This window comes from Syngnathus scovelli, chromosome 6 (genome assembly GCF_024217435.2).
Source record: "Syngnathus scovelli strain Florida chromosome 6, RoL_Ssco_1.2, whole genome shotgun sequence".
Lineage (NCBI taxonomy): Eukaryota > Metazoa > Chordata > Actinopteri > Syngnathiformes > Syngnathidae > Syngnathus > Syngnathus scovelli.
In genome coordinates, this window is record NC_090852.1 from 147,219 (window position 1) to 164,745 (window position 17,527).

General features: G+C 48.7%; 1 protein-coding gene and 2 long non-coding RNA genes across 3 annotated transcripts; all 3 read left to right on the forward strand.

Moving 5' to 3' along the window:
- Positions 1 to 1,306: 1,306 nt before the first annotated feature.
- LOC125970616 (janus kinase and microtubule-interacting protein 3-like) lies at positions 1,307 to 9,664 on the forward strand. The gene is made up of 14 exons (XM_068651093.1): positions 1,307 to 1,473; positions 3,826 to 4,065; positions 6,922 to 7,113; positions 7,228 to 7,311; positions 7,530 to 7,592; positions 7,679 to 7,777; positions 7,863 to 7,960; positions 8,042 to 8,096; positions 8,217 to 8,282; positions 8,344 to 8,412; positions 8,489 to 8,566; positions 8,623 to 8,856; positions 8,936 to 9,061; positions 9,431 to 9,664. Exons 1-13 carry the CDS (start codon positions 1,348 to 1,350, stop codon positions 9,050 to 9,052), a joined length of 1,521 nt encoding a protein of 506 aa, XP_068507194.1. The 5' UTR covers positions 1,307 to 1,347; the 3' UTR covers positions 9,053 to 9,061; positions 9,431 to 9,664.
- A 1,037-nt stretch (positions 9,665 to 10,701) lies between these two features.
- On the forward strand, positions 10,702 to 11,352 carry LOC137840361 (uncharacterized). Its single transcript, XR_011086963.1, has 3 exons — positions 10,702 to 10,922; positions 11,100 to 11,146; positions 11,270 to 11,352. It is a non-coding gene; the product is annotated as an uncharacterized lncRNA (long non-coding RNA).
- A 1,848-nt stretch (positions 11,353 to 13,200) lies between these two features.
- Positions 13,201 to 17,527, forward strand: LOC125970577 (uncharacterized). The gene is made up of 3 exons (XR_011086949.1): positions 13,201 to 13,290; positions 17,187 to 17,216; positions 17,407 to 17,527. It is a non-coding gene; the product is annotated as an uncharacterized lncRNA (long non-coding RNA).

The following is a 17,527-nucleotide window of genomic DNA, read 5'->3' on the forward strand; positions in this document are numbered from 1 at the left end:
ACTGAACAACACCATCCCGCACTGAACAACACCATGCCGCATTGAACAACACCATGCCGCACTGAACAACACCATCCTGCACTGAACAACACCATCCCGCACTGAACAACACCATGCCGCACTGAACAACATTATGGCTTACTGAACAACATTATGCCGCACTGAACAACACCATGCCGCACTGAACAACACCATGCCGCACTGAACAACACCATGCCGCACTGAACAACATTATGCCGCACTGAACAACATTATGCCGCACTGAACAACACCATGCCGCACTGAACAACACCATGCCGCACTGAACAACACCATGCCGCACTGAACAACACGACGTCGCACTGAACAACACGACGCCGCACAGAACAACACGACGCCGCACAGAATAACACAATACCGCACAGAACAACACAATACCGCACAAACAGTTTTAGATAATATTACGTCGCAGTCATGTGACGCGGACATGACGTCAATAGGCGGAACTCACGGCAAAATTATAATCCGTGGGCGTGGCTTGCAACAGGAAGTAGGAAAGCGGCAATTCTGGCAAACAAGACACAGCGGTTAGTAACACGATGACTTACAAGGCAAATATTTTTGTTTTCAGCTTGCAACTTGACCGTCTAGAGCGTACAAGGTAATTACAACTCATTGTGTTTAAAAAGATTTACGTTTGTGTAGTTTGCGTTGCGTTGTATCTGTGAATGTTGGTTTAGGCTAAATGTTAATGTTTAATTTCATTCCTTTAGGTTCCACGGTGTTTGTTGGCTGTATGTTTTCCACTGCAAGAAGAGGCTCGTATCATTGACCAGCAGGAGCTACAATGGTGAGTACCCCTTTCGTCTTCCATTTATGTTAAACACTTCCTATTTCATGTCTAACAGTACTCGATTTAACAAATAACCATAAATAAATACAGTGTGGGCAGTCACGTTAACATATGTGATTATCCTGCCTAATATGTTTATCACAAATATGTCACTAATCACTAATATGTTTATTTGTTTATCACAACACCTTTGGACCTTCAGCAATCGATTATTTCCCTTCATCTACATAGAGACAGAACGATGGTGTCTTAAACATCTCATTCATTTCACCAAATAACTTCACGCAGGTGGATAACGGCCGTCTCGGTCACGCTATGTTGCGTGATGCAGTTTTGAAGAACCAAATGCATTTATTCAATGAATAAGTCAAGCTAGTTCTATGTTTATGATGTTGTAAGTTACGGTACCGATTGAAGTTGAGTTCGAAGCCAGTGGAAAACAGCGCTGCGTTTGTGCTCTCCAGGTACAAATGTTGTGATCTCTGACTGACGACCGGGCGAGACTCGAGTAAGAGATGTCCAAACGAGCTCCGGCAGGGCGGGCCAAGGCGGAGCGAACGGACGCCCTTCAGGCCGCCAATGACGAGCTGAGAACCAAACTGATGGACGTCCAGTTAGAACTTCAGCAGGAGAAGAACAAGGTGAAAACCTCAACAGACAGACACTGCCTGCCTCCCTGCCTGCCTCCCTGCCTGCCTCCCTGCCTGCCTCCCTCCCTCCCTCCCAGTTTTCCCGATGTAGATTAGACATGCGTGTGCCATGACTGTGTCAGCCTACATCAACAAATGCACCGAGGACGTCAGCACCACTAAGAATATCATCACCCGGGGCAACCAACGACCCTGGATGACTGAGGAGGTACGTCAAACGCTACGAGCGCGGAACTCTGCCTTCAAGTCTGGCGACAAGGAGACACTGAGGACAGCGAGAGCCAACTTGAACCGTGCCATCAGAATAGCGAAGCGAGACCGCAGTCGAAAATTTCAGGATCGTTTCCACGACGTCAAAAACATCAGGAGTATGTGGCAAGGCATACGGGCGATTACAGACGACAACTCACCCTCCCCCCCCCCCGGTGGGTGTAGTTGATGCTGACTTTCTAAATGGTCTAAATAACTTCTTTGGGAGGTTCGAGGCACTAAACGGCAGTCCAGCAGTTAAAACTGTCCCCCATCAGGAAGAGGAGGTACTCTGCCTTGACTCCGCCGATGTGTTGAAGACCCTGAGGAGAGTCAACCCCTGTAAGGCCCCTGGCCCGGACAACATTCCTGGGCGTGTGTTCAGGGAATGTGCAAGTCATCTGGCTGGGGTCATCACAGACATTTTTAACACCTCGCTGGGCCAAGCCACAGTGCCGGCGTGCTTTAAGACTGCCTCCATCATTCCGGTGCCGAAGAAACCTCAAATCACCTCATTTAATGATTACCGGCCTGTTGCACTGACTCCGGTTATGATGAAGTGCTTCGAAAGGCTGCTTAAAGGTCACATCGTTTCCAGACTCCCCCTATTATTTGACCCGTTCCAGTTTGCCGACCGGCAAAACCGCTCCACTCAGGAAGCCATCTCCTCCGTTCTTCACCTGAGCCTGGCTCACCTGGAGGAGAAGAACACCCATGTGCGGAGGCTGTTCCTGGACTTCAGCTCAGCGTTTAACACCATCATCCCACAGCATCTGGTAGGAAAATTGGAACACCTGGGCTTCAACACCCCCCTTCGCAACTGGCTGCTAGACTTCCTCACCAACAGACCTCAGTCAGTCCGGGTCGGACAGAACACCTCTGATGTCATCACCCTCAGCACAGGCTCCCTTCAGGGCTGCGTCCTGAGCCCCCTGCTGTGCACCCTGATGACACACGACTGCGTCCTCAGGTTCACCACCAATCACATCGTGAAGTCAGCAGACGACACAACGGTGGTGGGGCTCATCAGAGACAACAACGACCTGGACTACAGAGAGGAGGTGGAGCAGCTGGTGGGCTGGTGCAGAGAAAACAGCCTGATCCTGAATGAGGAGAAGATGAAGGAGATCATCGTCGACTTCAGGAAAAAACAGCCTCACCACGCTCCACTGATCATCAACAGCTCAGCTGTGGAGGTGGTCAGCAGCACCAAATTCCTGGGGGTCCACATCACAGAAGACCTCACCTGGACTATGAACACTACGGCACTGGTCAAGAGGGCACAGAAGCGCTTGTACTTCCTGCGGAGGATGAGGAGAGCCCACCTGCCCCCACCCATCATGAGGACGTTCTACAGGAGCACCATAGAGAGCATTCTGACAAGCTGTCTCTCTGTGTGGTGTGGAGGCTGCACCGCCTCCGATTGGAAGAACGTGAGGAGAGTGGTGAGGACAGCAGAGAGGATCATAGGGGCTCCTCTTCCCTCCATTCAGGACATTTCATCTCAGCGCTGCATGTCCCGTGCCCGTAACATCATCAATGACCCATCACACCCCCACCATGGACTGTTCTCCCTGCTGCCCTCTGGGAAGAGGTTTGCAGCATCCGCTGCAGGTCCACCAGGTTCTGCAACAGCTTTTTCCCTGCTGTCATCAGACTGTTGAACACTAGAACTGTTGAGCTCTAAACTGAACTCTGCATCACACATTCACAGAACTGTACTTTATGACACTACGGACCTCTATCTTGCACTATCTCGCACTACCAACTTTACTGAACTTGTATAAACCCTTTAAATAGAAGTTTAATACATGGTTTAGCATTCCTCTGCACACTCTTGAATACTGTTTTGCCTACTTGCACTATTGCATAATTATCACTGCTGCACTTTATACTTATTTTTAATATATATATATATATATATAGTATATGTATATATATATATATATATATATATTTTCATAGGGTATGTTACTTCTATTCAACTGCAATATCACTACTTTGTTGTAAGACGTATGCAACGGAATTTCGTTTTGTATGCACCATGTGCAGACAAGATGACAATAAAGTTCGTCTAAGTCTAAGTCATGTCAGGTCAGCTGTCTGGAGAGAGAGAGAAGTCAGGACCTGCGGGCGGAGCACCACCGTGCCACCGCCGCCATGACGGAACTCAAAAGCAAACTCCATGAGGAGAAGCAGAAAGAGTTAGCCATTACCAGGGAGACATTACTGCGGCAGCATGAAATGGAGCTGATGAGAGTGATCAAAATCAAAGATGGAGAGATCCAGCGACTGAATGCCTTGGTCCTCAGCCTGAGGGACGGCTCCATGGACAAGGTGATCCGCTCTATCCGTGTCTGACTATCCGCACGCCACGTCGGGCTTCGATGCGGCCGCTACCGTATTGTGTAGCTTGTCCCCAGTAAGCGTCGCGGCGCTCCGTTGCGGTCTCAACGGCCCGGTGTCTGCTCAGGTGAGGAGGGGGGGCGCTTTGCTGGCGGAGGTGGAGGAGACGCGGCGGTGTCGGGAGACCGAGCGGTGTCGCCTCCACCAGGAGCGCGGAAGAAGCCCTGGCAGCGGCCCAGCAGGCCTGGCAGTCCCGAGCGGCCGAGCTCCGATCGGCTCATCACCAGCATCGGGAGGAGCTGAGCCGAACCAAGAGAGACTGCGAGAGGGAGATCCGCCGACTGGTAGGACTGATCAGATGCGCGGTGCGTGGCTATGTTCCCAATTTCGTTGTATACCTGCAGTGCAATGACACCTAAGGCATTCTATTCTATTCTATTTCACAAGAAGAAAATGTCCGGTTGCTCGCTTCGCTTTTGTCACAGCAAAGGTGTTCTAGTCGATTCAAGAAAAAAAATTGGCCGGTTGCTCTCTTTGTTTTTGTCACAATTCTGGCAAATGAGTTTGCCCGCCTGCCTGAGCGCTCCCCGTTTGTACATCCAGACGGATGAGATCAAGCTGAAAGACAGAGCGGTTAGTGTTTTGGATGAAGCCCTGGGGCCGGCCACGTCCACCGCCTTCAGCTGCAGACTCAGGCTGCCGAGCAGCAGATCGCTGCCCTGAGGGATTCCCAAAGGGCGGGCCTAAACTACCCTGGAAGTGGGGTCAACGCCGCTACTAGCAATCCTCTTCATTGCGTAAGCCACCTCATCACACACTTGCAGTACGCATGACTTAGTTCGTTGCTGGAGGAAGGTAGCACAAAAACAGTTTTGAACTTTGAACGAGTGCTTGTGTGTGTGTGTTGCGGGGCGTTTTCAGTCTCAGGAGGATCGGGACACGCGACGGTTTCATCTGAAAATCGCTGAGCTCAGCGCAGTCATCAGGAAACTGGAGGATCGAAACGCCCTGCTTTCTGAAGAGCGCAATGAACTGGTAATTTATTGACGGCACGCTTGAAGGTTTGCGCTACGTTTGATGCGCGCCATCCAGCGAGGCACCCATTGCGCTTGCTTATTAGTTGAGCGGCGCGGCGAGTCGGTTGCCTGGTAGATGTCTTTTATTGGGAGCCAAAGCCACGATTCCGTTCAAACCGATGCAAAAGAAATGGATACGTTCTGGCCCGCGTGTTGTGCGTCTTTCACATCCCGCACTTCATGCTTGCAGCTAAAGCGACTGAGAGAAACAGAAAGCCAGTTTCTGCCACTCCTGTACAAAAACAAACGCCTGAGCAGGAAGAATGAAGAACTCTCGCTGGTGCTGTGTCGCCTTGAAAACAAAGTGCGCTTTGTCACCCAGGAGAACGAGGAGATGGCAAGCTTGGTAAGTCGACGCGGACAACGGCGGCGTGCCAACAGAGTCCACTGCATTTGTGTTCCACAGAGAAGGCCTAGTTCGCTCAATGACCTGGACCGCGGTTGCGGCCAGCAGGACGGTGAAATGGAGTTCCTTCAAGTTGTGGAGCAGCGGCACATCATCGACGACTTGTCCAAGGTCTTCAGGCAGGCGACTCGGTGCACGTACGGCAGCGCCGCGCTCGCTCGCTGTCGCCAGGAAACCTTTTCCGTCCAAAGCTTGGCCGGCGGCCGCCATCCAAAAAATTGGCCCCTTAAATTCCGACCTTTCAAGCAGGAGCATTGTGCGCACGCGTTTGAACACGCTTTAGACTTGTTTTGCCGTTTTCAGCAGCTCAAAGCTCCCGTTTTGTCAGCGCCTTTGCCACTCGCTGTGCGCTGAAAACGACGGACTTGCCCGGCTGCTCAGCCCGTCAACCATGAGCCGCGAGCGCGACGTCATTGTCCGTAGGCAGCTAGTGGCAAAATGCACCCTGTTAGAGTTGCGCTCGCTCCAACTTATTTTGCAAGAACCACACGGGAGACAAGTAAGTTCTTTTGGACACCTGCAGGTGGAGAGTCCATCCGTTGTACGAATGAAGTCTGACTCTCGGCTCCTGCACGAGCATTTTAATTAAGAGAAACAGGGTGGGTGTAAGAGTGGATTGAATAGAGGAAGCCCTTGACCTCTAGTCAAAACATAGCAAGGGGTGTTTTACGACTTTGTGTAGGAAGGGATAAGCGATAGGGATAAATAAGGGATAAATAATATTATTTATTACAGGTCGCAGTCAAAGTCAAAGCAACACAATGATACGATAAAGATAATCTGGAAAACCCTGACACACCCTGTAGTTGTCACTTTTGGAAAAGACGAGCGTCCCTCCAATCATCGCCGGTGACGTGTTTTTCAGGCTCTGGAGACAGGAGCTCATGTCAGAAATGTCATTGTGAGTCGCGTTTGTTTCTGCGCCGGAGCCGTTCGTTCCCTTTGCATCCAAAGAATCTCAAAGGCGGATTATTTGTGTCGACAGGAGAGAGATTTGCTGCTACGATACCGACGTCGAGAATCTCTGAGGAGGAACAAAGCGTGAGGTCCTGCAAGGTGAGTCTGTTTGTTTGCGGCTGCTTGGTGTTGCGCAAGATGAAATGGCCTTTTTCTCGCTATCGTTCCTCTCGTCGATTCATCGTGAGGTGTCGCTTCAGTTTGTTCAGAGAGATGTTTGCTTCCGCGCCCGCAGGTCATCGAAACATTTTACGGCTACGACGAAGACGTGTTGGTGGACCCGGACGGATCGTCCTTGTCTTTTCACACCGACAGAACCCCCGACACGGAACCCGAAGAGGTAGCCCGCCATTTCTGCCAGCGTATTGGCACCAAACATTCCTCTTCAGCCTGGAATCGGACTCGTCTTTGCGTCGCGGGTGCTTTGTCGCCGGTCTGACTGATTCTGGTACTAGTGCTGTGTTGCATTGGTGTGTGCATGAAGAGGCGGAGCTTCGCTACCGCCAGCTGACGCAAGAATATCAAGCGCTGCAACGAGCCTACGCTCTGCTAGCCCAGACCAGCGAAGGGGACTACGACGCCGAGAAGGAGATCAAGGTGGCGCCCCTTCCCGCAACCCCCGGCCGGGTCGCAGCCTCCCCGTTCTCACCCAGCCTCGGGTGTTCTCTGGTCTGAAAGGAGGAGGAGGAGCCTCCCTCCTCCTCCTTTCAGACCAGAGAAAAGCTGATGGTAGAAATGGGTCACTATCAAAGCAGAGTAGCAGATCTGGAGTCAGCGCTGAAGCAACAAGGACAGGTAAGCTCATCAATGAGCACACCTTTTTCTCAGACAAAATAGCTACATTCTTCAGTCACTCATCCGTCTGGCATTACTGGACCAACCCCCCCCCCCCCCCCCCGAACGTGGCTGGGAAAATGCGGAGAAAAGCAAATGTCATTTTCCAGTCAACCAAAGAATTTGTGGATGAAAATGACACAACATTCCAAAGCTGTCCACGCGTTTGTCTCTTCTAGAATGTCAAGTGGGTGGAGGAGAAGCAGCTGCTGCGTCAGAGCAATCAGCAGTTGGCCGAAAAGGTGACGGAAAGAAAGGCGCTGGGCGGAGTCGCTTGGCGTCACACCTGTCGGGAAGCCCCGCAGATGAGGTCTGACTGTCTTTTCAGGTCAGGCGGATGGAGGCGGAAGAAGCGCGTCTGAAAGAGCACATCCAGGATATCCGAGACCAAAACGAACTGCTTGAGTTCCGCATCCTGGAGCTGGAGGTGGGAAGACTCGCACAAGCGTGTTGAGGCCAGAGATGTGACGGACGGACGGACGGACGGACGGATGCATGCCTCTGCCTTTCAGGAGAGGGAGTGGCGCTCCCCCGTCTTGAAGTTTCTGCAAGTCCGTTTCCCAGACGGCCTCAGCCCTTTGCAGATCTACTGCGAGGCCGAGGGCGTGAGCGTACGTAAGGCGTCCCTCGCAACCCTAACCTTAACCCGAGGTCCCAGAACACCTTACATTGCTCCTTGCGCCTTTCCCCCGGACATCGTCATCAGTGATCTGATGAAGAAGCTGGACATCCTGGGCTATAACGCCGTAAGTGTATGTCGAACTCCTTATGTTCGCACTCCACGAGACTCGGCGGCTCAAATGTGACTTTTGGAAGGCTTTGCGCTGAAAGAAGCTTGTTGACGCTGTGCCTTTGGGCTCTTGCAGAATCTCACCAACGAGGAGCAGGTGGTCGTGATTCACGCCAGGACCCTTCTCACCCTAGCCGAGAAGGTAACGCGCACGTCCACGCACGCTCTCGCATTCTGCTTATGTGACAGCAGCCTTTCCTCAGTGGTTAGAATACATCAAAGTGACCAAGTCAGCACTTCAACAGAAGATGTTGGACATTGAAAGTGAGAAGGTAGACAGACACGCGACATCAGCCAAGGGGAACTCCGGCAATGTGCCCCAACAATTCTGACCTTGAGCTGTGCTAGGATATGTTCTGCAAGCAGAAGGGCTACCTGGATGAAGAGTTGGACTTCAGGAAGTCTTCCATGGACCAGGCTCATAAGGTAAGCCGCCCTCAAATCTCCCGCCGGACCACTGATGGACGAGGATTGCGGCCCAGAGGATCCTGGAGCTGGAGGCCATGTTGTACGAGGCGCTACCGCAGCGGGACTGCCCCGCCACGGACGGCGAAAAAGCCAGCCACGCTGGCGTGAATGACGTGCTGACGGCGGATCAGAGAGAAGAGCTTAGGAGCGCCGTGGACCAATGGAAGCGAGCCCTGATGTGCGAGTTGAGGGAGCGCGACGCTTGCATCCTCCAAGAGAGAATGGATCTGCTGCACAGCGCGCAACAGGTAAGGGCCCAAAGCCAGCCCGGCACTTACTTGCACGCTTACTGGCTTTTGAATGCCACTTTCCATTTGTCCGTCCTAGAGGAACAAAGAGCTGAAAGAATTCATCGAAGCTCAGAAGAGACAAATCAAACAATTGGAGGAGAAGTTTCTGTTTCTCTTTCTATTCTTCTCCTTGGCCTTCATTCTGTGGCCCTAACACCAGCTGGTGAGTGAGCTCCAGCGGCACCGCACTCGACACCTCCGATACACTGCCAGCCGGTCTCAGACGTTGGCAGACGCTCCGATGCCAACGTATACCCCCCGCCACGGTGACAGAGGCACCGCGTCACACCGGCGCTCATCCAATCAGAAGGCAGGAAAAGCAAATTCACATGCAGGGCACTTTTGAACCAGAAGAGAGCGCCACAAAAAATGGTTGTTGCCCCAAACGCGCACTAAAAAGGGTCAGAATAACAAGAGTCCCACTGGCCAGCCGGGGCCACCCGTCCAGCTGTTTCTTCAGGGGGGAAAAAAATTGGAGTCACCGGTGAGTACATTTTGCATTTAGCTCTGCTTTTCTGCTTCTGTCTTCAAGTGTGTGGCATCCTGCAATCAAAGATTCAGCCAACCCCAAAGCGGTTGACCTCAACGTCCCACCACCATGCCTACCAGAGCAGGTGACGTGATGCTTTGGACATCCTTCCGTCTCAGATGCCCAAAAGTACTCTTTGCCACATCTGCGGCAATACGGTGTCTTTTCAAAGGTGCAAATAAATCCAGCGTGGGCGGAACACGCACGTCTTCGGTTTTTCCCGCTTTGTTTGTGTGACAGCTGTTGTGAAAATTTTATACAAATAAAGTTGTATAGTACAGGTTTGGCCAAGCCGCAACTCCCGAACCGCATGCGGCTCTTTTATGTTCATATCAACATTTGTGTGTGTGTGTGTGTGTGTGTGTGTGGGGGGGGGGTGGCTTCACTTGAGTTCAATTTGGTATTTTGGTCAAAAGCGCATGTGGTGAAATTCCACAAAGTAGGATGGGCAAACACATTTCTTTAAACTATGAGTGTCAATTGGGCTCTCGAAATGGCAGGGAAAAGATGCACAGCAAAACGAAAATACGTAGATGAACACAGGACGTTTTAATCAGAGTGGGAAAGTTTCTATTTTTTGTTGAACGTGATGGCAAACCATTCTGCCTGATATGTCAGACCTCAGCGCATTTCAAAGATTCAAATCTTCAGCGCCATGCACTTCAGCTCACTCCATGCTAACATTGATCAGGCGTCGAACCCGCAACATCATGCTTAAGAGGTGGCCATGCTAACCAGTGCGCCATTATGTCAACGCATAACAACTGTAAGTCTACTGATCAAAACAGCGGTTACTATATGACGTCGCTACGTCGTGGTCACGTGACGCAGACAAGACGTCAATGGACGTGGGCAGAGTTAACTTGTTTAAAAGGGAGTGGGCAGAAGAAATATTTAATTTATTTAAATCTATTTTGAGTGCACACCATTATGCCAATGCATAACAACTGTAAATCTACTAAACAAAACAGCGGTTGCTATATGACATCTGCCACGTCGTGGTCACGTGACATACGTGACGTCGATGGGCGTAACTTTCGCCGGAATTCAAATCCGCGGGGAGAGTTAACTTGTTTAAAAGAGAGTGGGCAGAAGAATTATTTAATTTATTTAAATCTATTTGGTGTGTGCGCCATTATGTCAATGCATAACAACTGTAAGTCTACTAAACAAAACAGCGGTTGCTATATGACGTCTGCCACGTCGTGGTCACGTGACGCGGACGTGACGTCGACGCCTACTTTACATCCCACCGATCACAGGACCCCTCGGCTGCATAACCGTGCCCCCTTCCCAACCAATCGGATTTGCTATACGCGAAAACGACGCCAATGGAAAGAGCTTCCGCCCAAATTTAAATCCGTGGGCGTGGCTCGCAGCAGGAAGTAGGAAAACGGCGGCGATGTTGACAAAGACACAGCGGATGGTAACATACGACTAACAAGAGAAATATTTTTATTTTCTGCTTGCAACTGGACCGTCCAGAGCGTACACGGTAAGTACAACTCATCGTTTTTAAAAAGAAGTACTTTTGTTGCCCTGAAAAGCGAGTGAGCGTGGCGTTTGTGGGGGACGTCGAATTTCGACGATTCTTTCTGGTCAACGGTTGTAAATGATTGTGTTGATTAAAAAAGAAAACTTGATGTAACTATACTTTTAACTGCCGTTTCAGATAGATTTGGAATTGCATCACATCCAATTTTGCCTAGAGCGTACACGGTAAGTAACACTCATTGTGTTTAAGGAGATTTACGTTTGTAATAGCAGAAGTGTAGCCGCGTTGCGTTGTACGTGTGAAAATTGGTCGAGGCGAAATGTTAATGTTTAATTTCATTCCTTTAGGTTCCACGGTGTTTGTTGGCTGCAAGTTTTCCACTGCAAGAAGAGGCTCGTATCATTGACCAGGAGCGAGCTACAATGGTGAGTAGCCATAACATTTATGTTAAACACTTCCTATTTCATGTCTAACAGTACTTGATTTAACAAATAACCATAAATAAATACAGTGTGGGCACTGAAGTTAACATATGTGATTATACTGCCTAATCTGTCACCGAGTAGATTGTTGCAAAGTAATATAAGATCCAAAGTTGTAATTCAGAATAGTTTTCAAAAGAAGGCCATTAGAATTATATACAAGTCTGATTACCCTGAACATAACAACAAGCTATTAATTAAATCACAAATTCTTCAATTCAAAGATTTGGTAGATTATCAGACAAATAATGTCTAACAGTAATTGATTTAACACATCACAATAAGTAGATTGAGTGTGGGCACTCTCAAGTTAACATATATGATTATACTGCCTAATCTGTTACAGAGTATGTTGTTGCCAAGTAATGTAGAATAGATCCAAAGTAGTAATCCAGAATAGTTTTGAAGAGGCCATTAGAATAATAAACAAATCTGATTACCTTGAACATAATAACAAGCTAAGTGTTTAATATGTCCTATGAAGTCGAAATTGGGCACCGTCATGTGGTGAAATTTGGAATTGCATCACATCCAATTTTGCCTGGGAACAAACAGATTAAATAAATCTTAGTTTTGAATAAGCCACTCCTTCTCAAACAAGTAAACTCTGCCCATTTCGCGCAGTAGATGTTCTGTTAATATCTAGTATTTATACAAAGTCATAATTTAAATTGCTTTCAACCTTCATTCATCGGTTCAACCAACATTACTCGCTCTTACTACCAACTTGTATTGATTTAACTAAGCGTTTAATACTTCCTATCAGGTCTCAAGGCAAGATTTGGCAAAATACAGTTTCAGCAAATCCAATTTTGCCAGGGAACAAAAATAGATTAAATAAACTAAATAAGTCTTCTTCCCAATAAATAAATCAGAAAAGTCTGTCTTGTAACCAGTCCTCTTCAAACAAGTAAAGTCTGCCCATTTTGTGCCGTAGATTTTGTGTCCATGCCTAGTATTTAAACAAAATCATAATTTAAACGACTTCTTGCCTTCATTCACTTTGGAAATTTGGAATTGCAGCAAATCGAATTTTGCCAGGGAACAAAAATAGATCAATTAAACTAAGTCTTCTTCCCATTAAATAAATTAAAAAAGTCTGTCTTGTAACCAGTCCTTTTCAAACAAGTAAAGTCTGCCCATTTTATGCCGTCGATTTTGTGTTAATGCCTAGTATTTATACAAAATCATAATTTAAAGGACTTCATTCCTTCATTCACTTTGGAAATTTGGAATTGCAGCACATCAAATTTTGCCTGGGAAGAAAAGTAGATTAAATAAATTTAATAAGTCTTACTACTTCCCATTAAATAAATTAAATACGTCTTACTTGTTCCCACTCCTTTTCAAAACAGTAGTTTAAAACGAGGGCCCTTCACTCAACCTTTAACCCTATTTATTCACCTTCTAGGCTAAGTGTTAAAGGCTAAGTGTTAAAGGCTAAGTGTTAAAGGCTAAGTGTTAAAGGCTAAGTGTTAGAGGCTAAGTGCCAGAGGCTAGGCGCCAGAGGCGAGTTTTTGTGGGCTGAAGTTTTAGTGGGGTTAGTGTGAATACAATCCAAAAGAATACAACAGAATACAATACAATAGAATATAATACATAGATTAAATTCAATAGCTCTTACTACTTCCCATTAAATAAATTAAATACGTCTTACTTGTTCCCAATCCTTTTCAAAAAAGTAGTTTAAAACGAGGGCCCTTCACTCAACCTTTAACCTCAACCCCGCACGTCACATTGTGTTGTATCTGTGAATGTTGGTTGTGGCCAAATGATAGTTTTCTTTCATTCGTTTAGGTTCCACGGTGTTTGTTGGCTATGTTTTCCACTGTCAGAAGGATGAAAATACAAAGTACAACGCTTGGACGTGGGCGAAGACGTCACCGGTGAGTCCTTCCTTCCTATTTATTTACCTTCTAGATGCTAGAGGCTAAGTGTTAGAGGCTAAGTGTTAGAGGCTAAGTGTTAAAGGCAACACAATACGAACAACACAACACAATACGAACAACTCAACACAATATGAACAACACAACACAATACGAACAACACAACACAATACGAACAACACAACACAATACGAACAACACAACACATTACGAACAACACAACACAATACGAACAACACAACGATACTGCACTGAACAACACGATACCGCACTGAGAAACACGATACCGCACTGAACAACACGATACCGCACTGAACAACACCATGCCGCACTGAACACCATGCCACACTGAACAACACCGTCCCGCACTGAACAACACCATGCCGCACTAAACAACACCATGCCGCACTGAACAACACCATGCCTCACTGAACGACACCATGCCTCACTGAACGACACCATGCACTGAAAGACACCATGCCACACTGAACGACACCATGCCGCACTGAAAGACACCATCCCGCACTGAACACCATGGCGCACTGAACAACACCATCCTGCACTGAACAACACCATCCCGCACTGAACAACACCATGCCGCACTGAACAACATTATGCCGCACTGAACAACATTATGCCTCACTGAACATTATGCCGCACTGAACAACACCATGCCGCACTGAACAACACCATGCCGCACTGAACAACACCATGCCGCACTGAACAACACCATGCCGCACTGAACAACACCATGCCGCACTGAACAACATTATGCCGCACTGAACAACACCATGCCGCACTGAACAACACCATCCTGCACTGTTCATGCCGCACTGAACAACACCATGCCGCACTGAACAACACCATGCCGCACTGAACAACATTATGCCGCACTGAACAACACCATGCCGCACTGAACAACACCATCCTGCACTGAACAACACCATTCCGCATTGAACACCATGCCGCACTGAACAACACCATCCCGCACTGAACAACACCATCCCGCACTGAACAACATTATGCCGCACTGAACAACATTATGCCGCACTGAACAACACCATGCCGCACTGAACAACACCATGCCGCACTGAACAACACCATGCCGCACTGAACAACATTATAACGCACTGAACAACACCATCCCGCACTGAACAACACCATGCCGCACTAAACAACATTATGCCGCACTGAACAACATTATGCCGAAATGAACAACACCATGCCGCACTGAACAACACCATGCCGCACTGAACAACACCATGCCGCACTGAACAACACCATGCCGCACTGAACAACACGATCCCGCATTGAACACCATCCCGCACTGAACAACACCATGCCGCACTGAACAACACCATGCCGCACTGAACAACACCATGCCGCACTGAACAACACCATGCCGCACTGAACAACACCATGCCGCACTGAACAACATTATGCTGCACTGAACAACACCATGCCGCACTGAACAACAACATGCCGCACTGAAAAACATTATGCCGCACTGAACAACACCATGCCGCACTGAACAACACCATCCCGAACTGAACAACACCATGCCGCATTGAACAACACCATGCCGCACTGAACAACACCATCCTGCACTGAACAACACCATCCCGCACTGAACAACACCATGCCGCACTGAACAACACCATGCCGCACTGAACAACACCATGCCGCAATGAACAACACCATGCCGCACTGAACAACATTATGCCGCACTGAACAACATTATGCCGCACTGAACAACATTATGCCGCACTGAACAACATTATGCCGCACTGAACAACATTATGCCGCACTGAACAACATTATGCCGCACTGAACAACATTATGCCGCACTTAACAACACCATGCCGCACTGAACAACACCATGCCGCACTGAACAACACCATGCCGCACTGAACAACACGATCCCGCATTGAACAACACCATGCCGCACTGAACAACACCATCCTGCACTGAACAACACCATCCTGCACTGAACAACACCATCCCGCACTGAACAACACCATGCCGCACTGAACAACATTATGGCGCACTGAACAACATTATGCCGCACTGAACAACACCATGCCGCACTGAACAACACCATGCCGCACTGAACAACACCATCCCGCACTGAACAACACCATGCCGCACTGAGCAACACCATGCCGCACTGAACAACACCATCCCGCACTGAACAACACCATGCCGCACTGAACAACACCATTCCGCACTGAACAACACCATGCCGCACTGAACAACATTACGCTGCACTGAACAACACCATGCCGCACTGAACAACACCATGCCGCACTGAACAACACCATGCCGCATTGAACAACACCATGCCGCATTGAACAACACCATGCCGCACTGAACAACACCATGCCGCACTGAACAACACCATGCCGCATTGAACAACACCATGCCGCACTGAACAACACCATCCTGCACTGAACAACACCATCCCGCATTGAACAACACCATCCTGCACTGAACAACACCATGCCGCACTGAACAACACCATGCCGCACTGAACAACACCATTCCGCACTGAACAACACCATGCCGCACTGAACAACACCATGCCGCACTGAACAACACCATCCTGCACTGAACAACACCATCCCGCACTGAACAACACCATGCCGCATTGAACAACACCATCCTGCACTGAACAACACCATCCTGAACTGAACAACACCATGCCGCACTGAACAACACCATGCCGCACTGAACAACACCATGCCGCACTGAACAACACCATGCCGCACTGAACAACATTATGCCGCACTGAACAACATTATGTCGCACTGAACAACACCATGCCGCACTGAACAACACTATGCTGCACTGAACAACATTATGCCGCACTGAAAAACACCATGCCGCACTGAACAACACCATCCCGCACTGAACAACACCATGCCGCATTGAACAACACCATGCCGCACTGAACAACACCATGCTGCACTGAACAACACCATGCTGCACTGAATAACACGATCCTGCATTGAACAACACCATGCCGCACTGAACAACACCATCCTGCACTGAACAACACCATCCTGCACTGAACAACACCACCCCGTACTGAACAACACGATCCCGCATTGAACAACACCATCCCACACTGAACAACACCATGCCGCACTGAACAACACCATTCCGCACTGAACAACACCATGCCGCACTGAACAACACCATGCCGCACTGAACAACACCATGCCGCACTGAACAACACCATACCGCATTGAACAACACCATGCCGCACTGAACAACACCATCCTGCACTGAACAACACCATCCCGCACTGAACAACACCATGCCGCATTGAACAACACCATGCCGCACTGAACAACACCATCCTGCACTGAACAACACCATCCCGCACTGAACAACACCATGCCGCACTGAACAACATTATGGCTTACTGAACAACATTATGCCGCACTGAACAACACCATGCCGCACTGAACAACACCATGCCGCACTGAACAACACCATGCCGCACTGAACAACATTATGCCGCACTGAACAACATTATGCCGCACTGAACAACACCATGCCGCACTGAACAACACCATGCCGCACTGAACAACACCATGCCGCACTGAACAACACGACGTCGCACTGAACAACACGACGCCGCACAGAACAACACGACGCCGCACAGAATAACACAATACCGCACAGAACAACACAATACCGCACAAACAGTTTTAGATAATATTACGTCGCAGTCATGTGACGCGGACATGACGTCAATAGGCGGAACTCACGGCAAAATTATAATCCGTGGGCGTGGCTTGCAACAGGAAGTAGGAAAGCGGCAATTCTGGCAAACAAGACACAGCGGTTAGTAACACGATGACTTACAAGGCAAATATTTTTGTTTTCAGCTTGCAACTTGACCGTCTAGAGCGTACAAGGTAATTACAACTGTTTTTTTTTAGCCCTGAAAAGCGAGGGAGTGTGGCGTTTGGGAGGAATGTCGAACTCGGCGTCTGCTTCCAGCCACAGACGCCAAATTTCGACGATTATTTCGACTGGTCAACGGTTGTAAATTATTGCGTTGACTAAAAACTTTATTTAACTCTACTCTTAACTTTGCCGTTTCAGATATGCGGGTATTACACCGCGGAAATGACGTCAATAGGCTGAACTCTCGCCAAAATTCAAATCTGTGGGCGCAATGGCCTTGAGCGAGACACCGGATACAAACACGACGATTATCAACAGA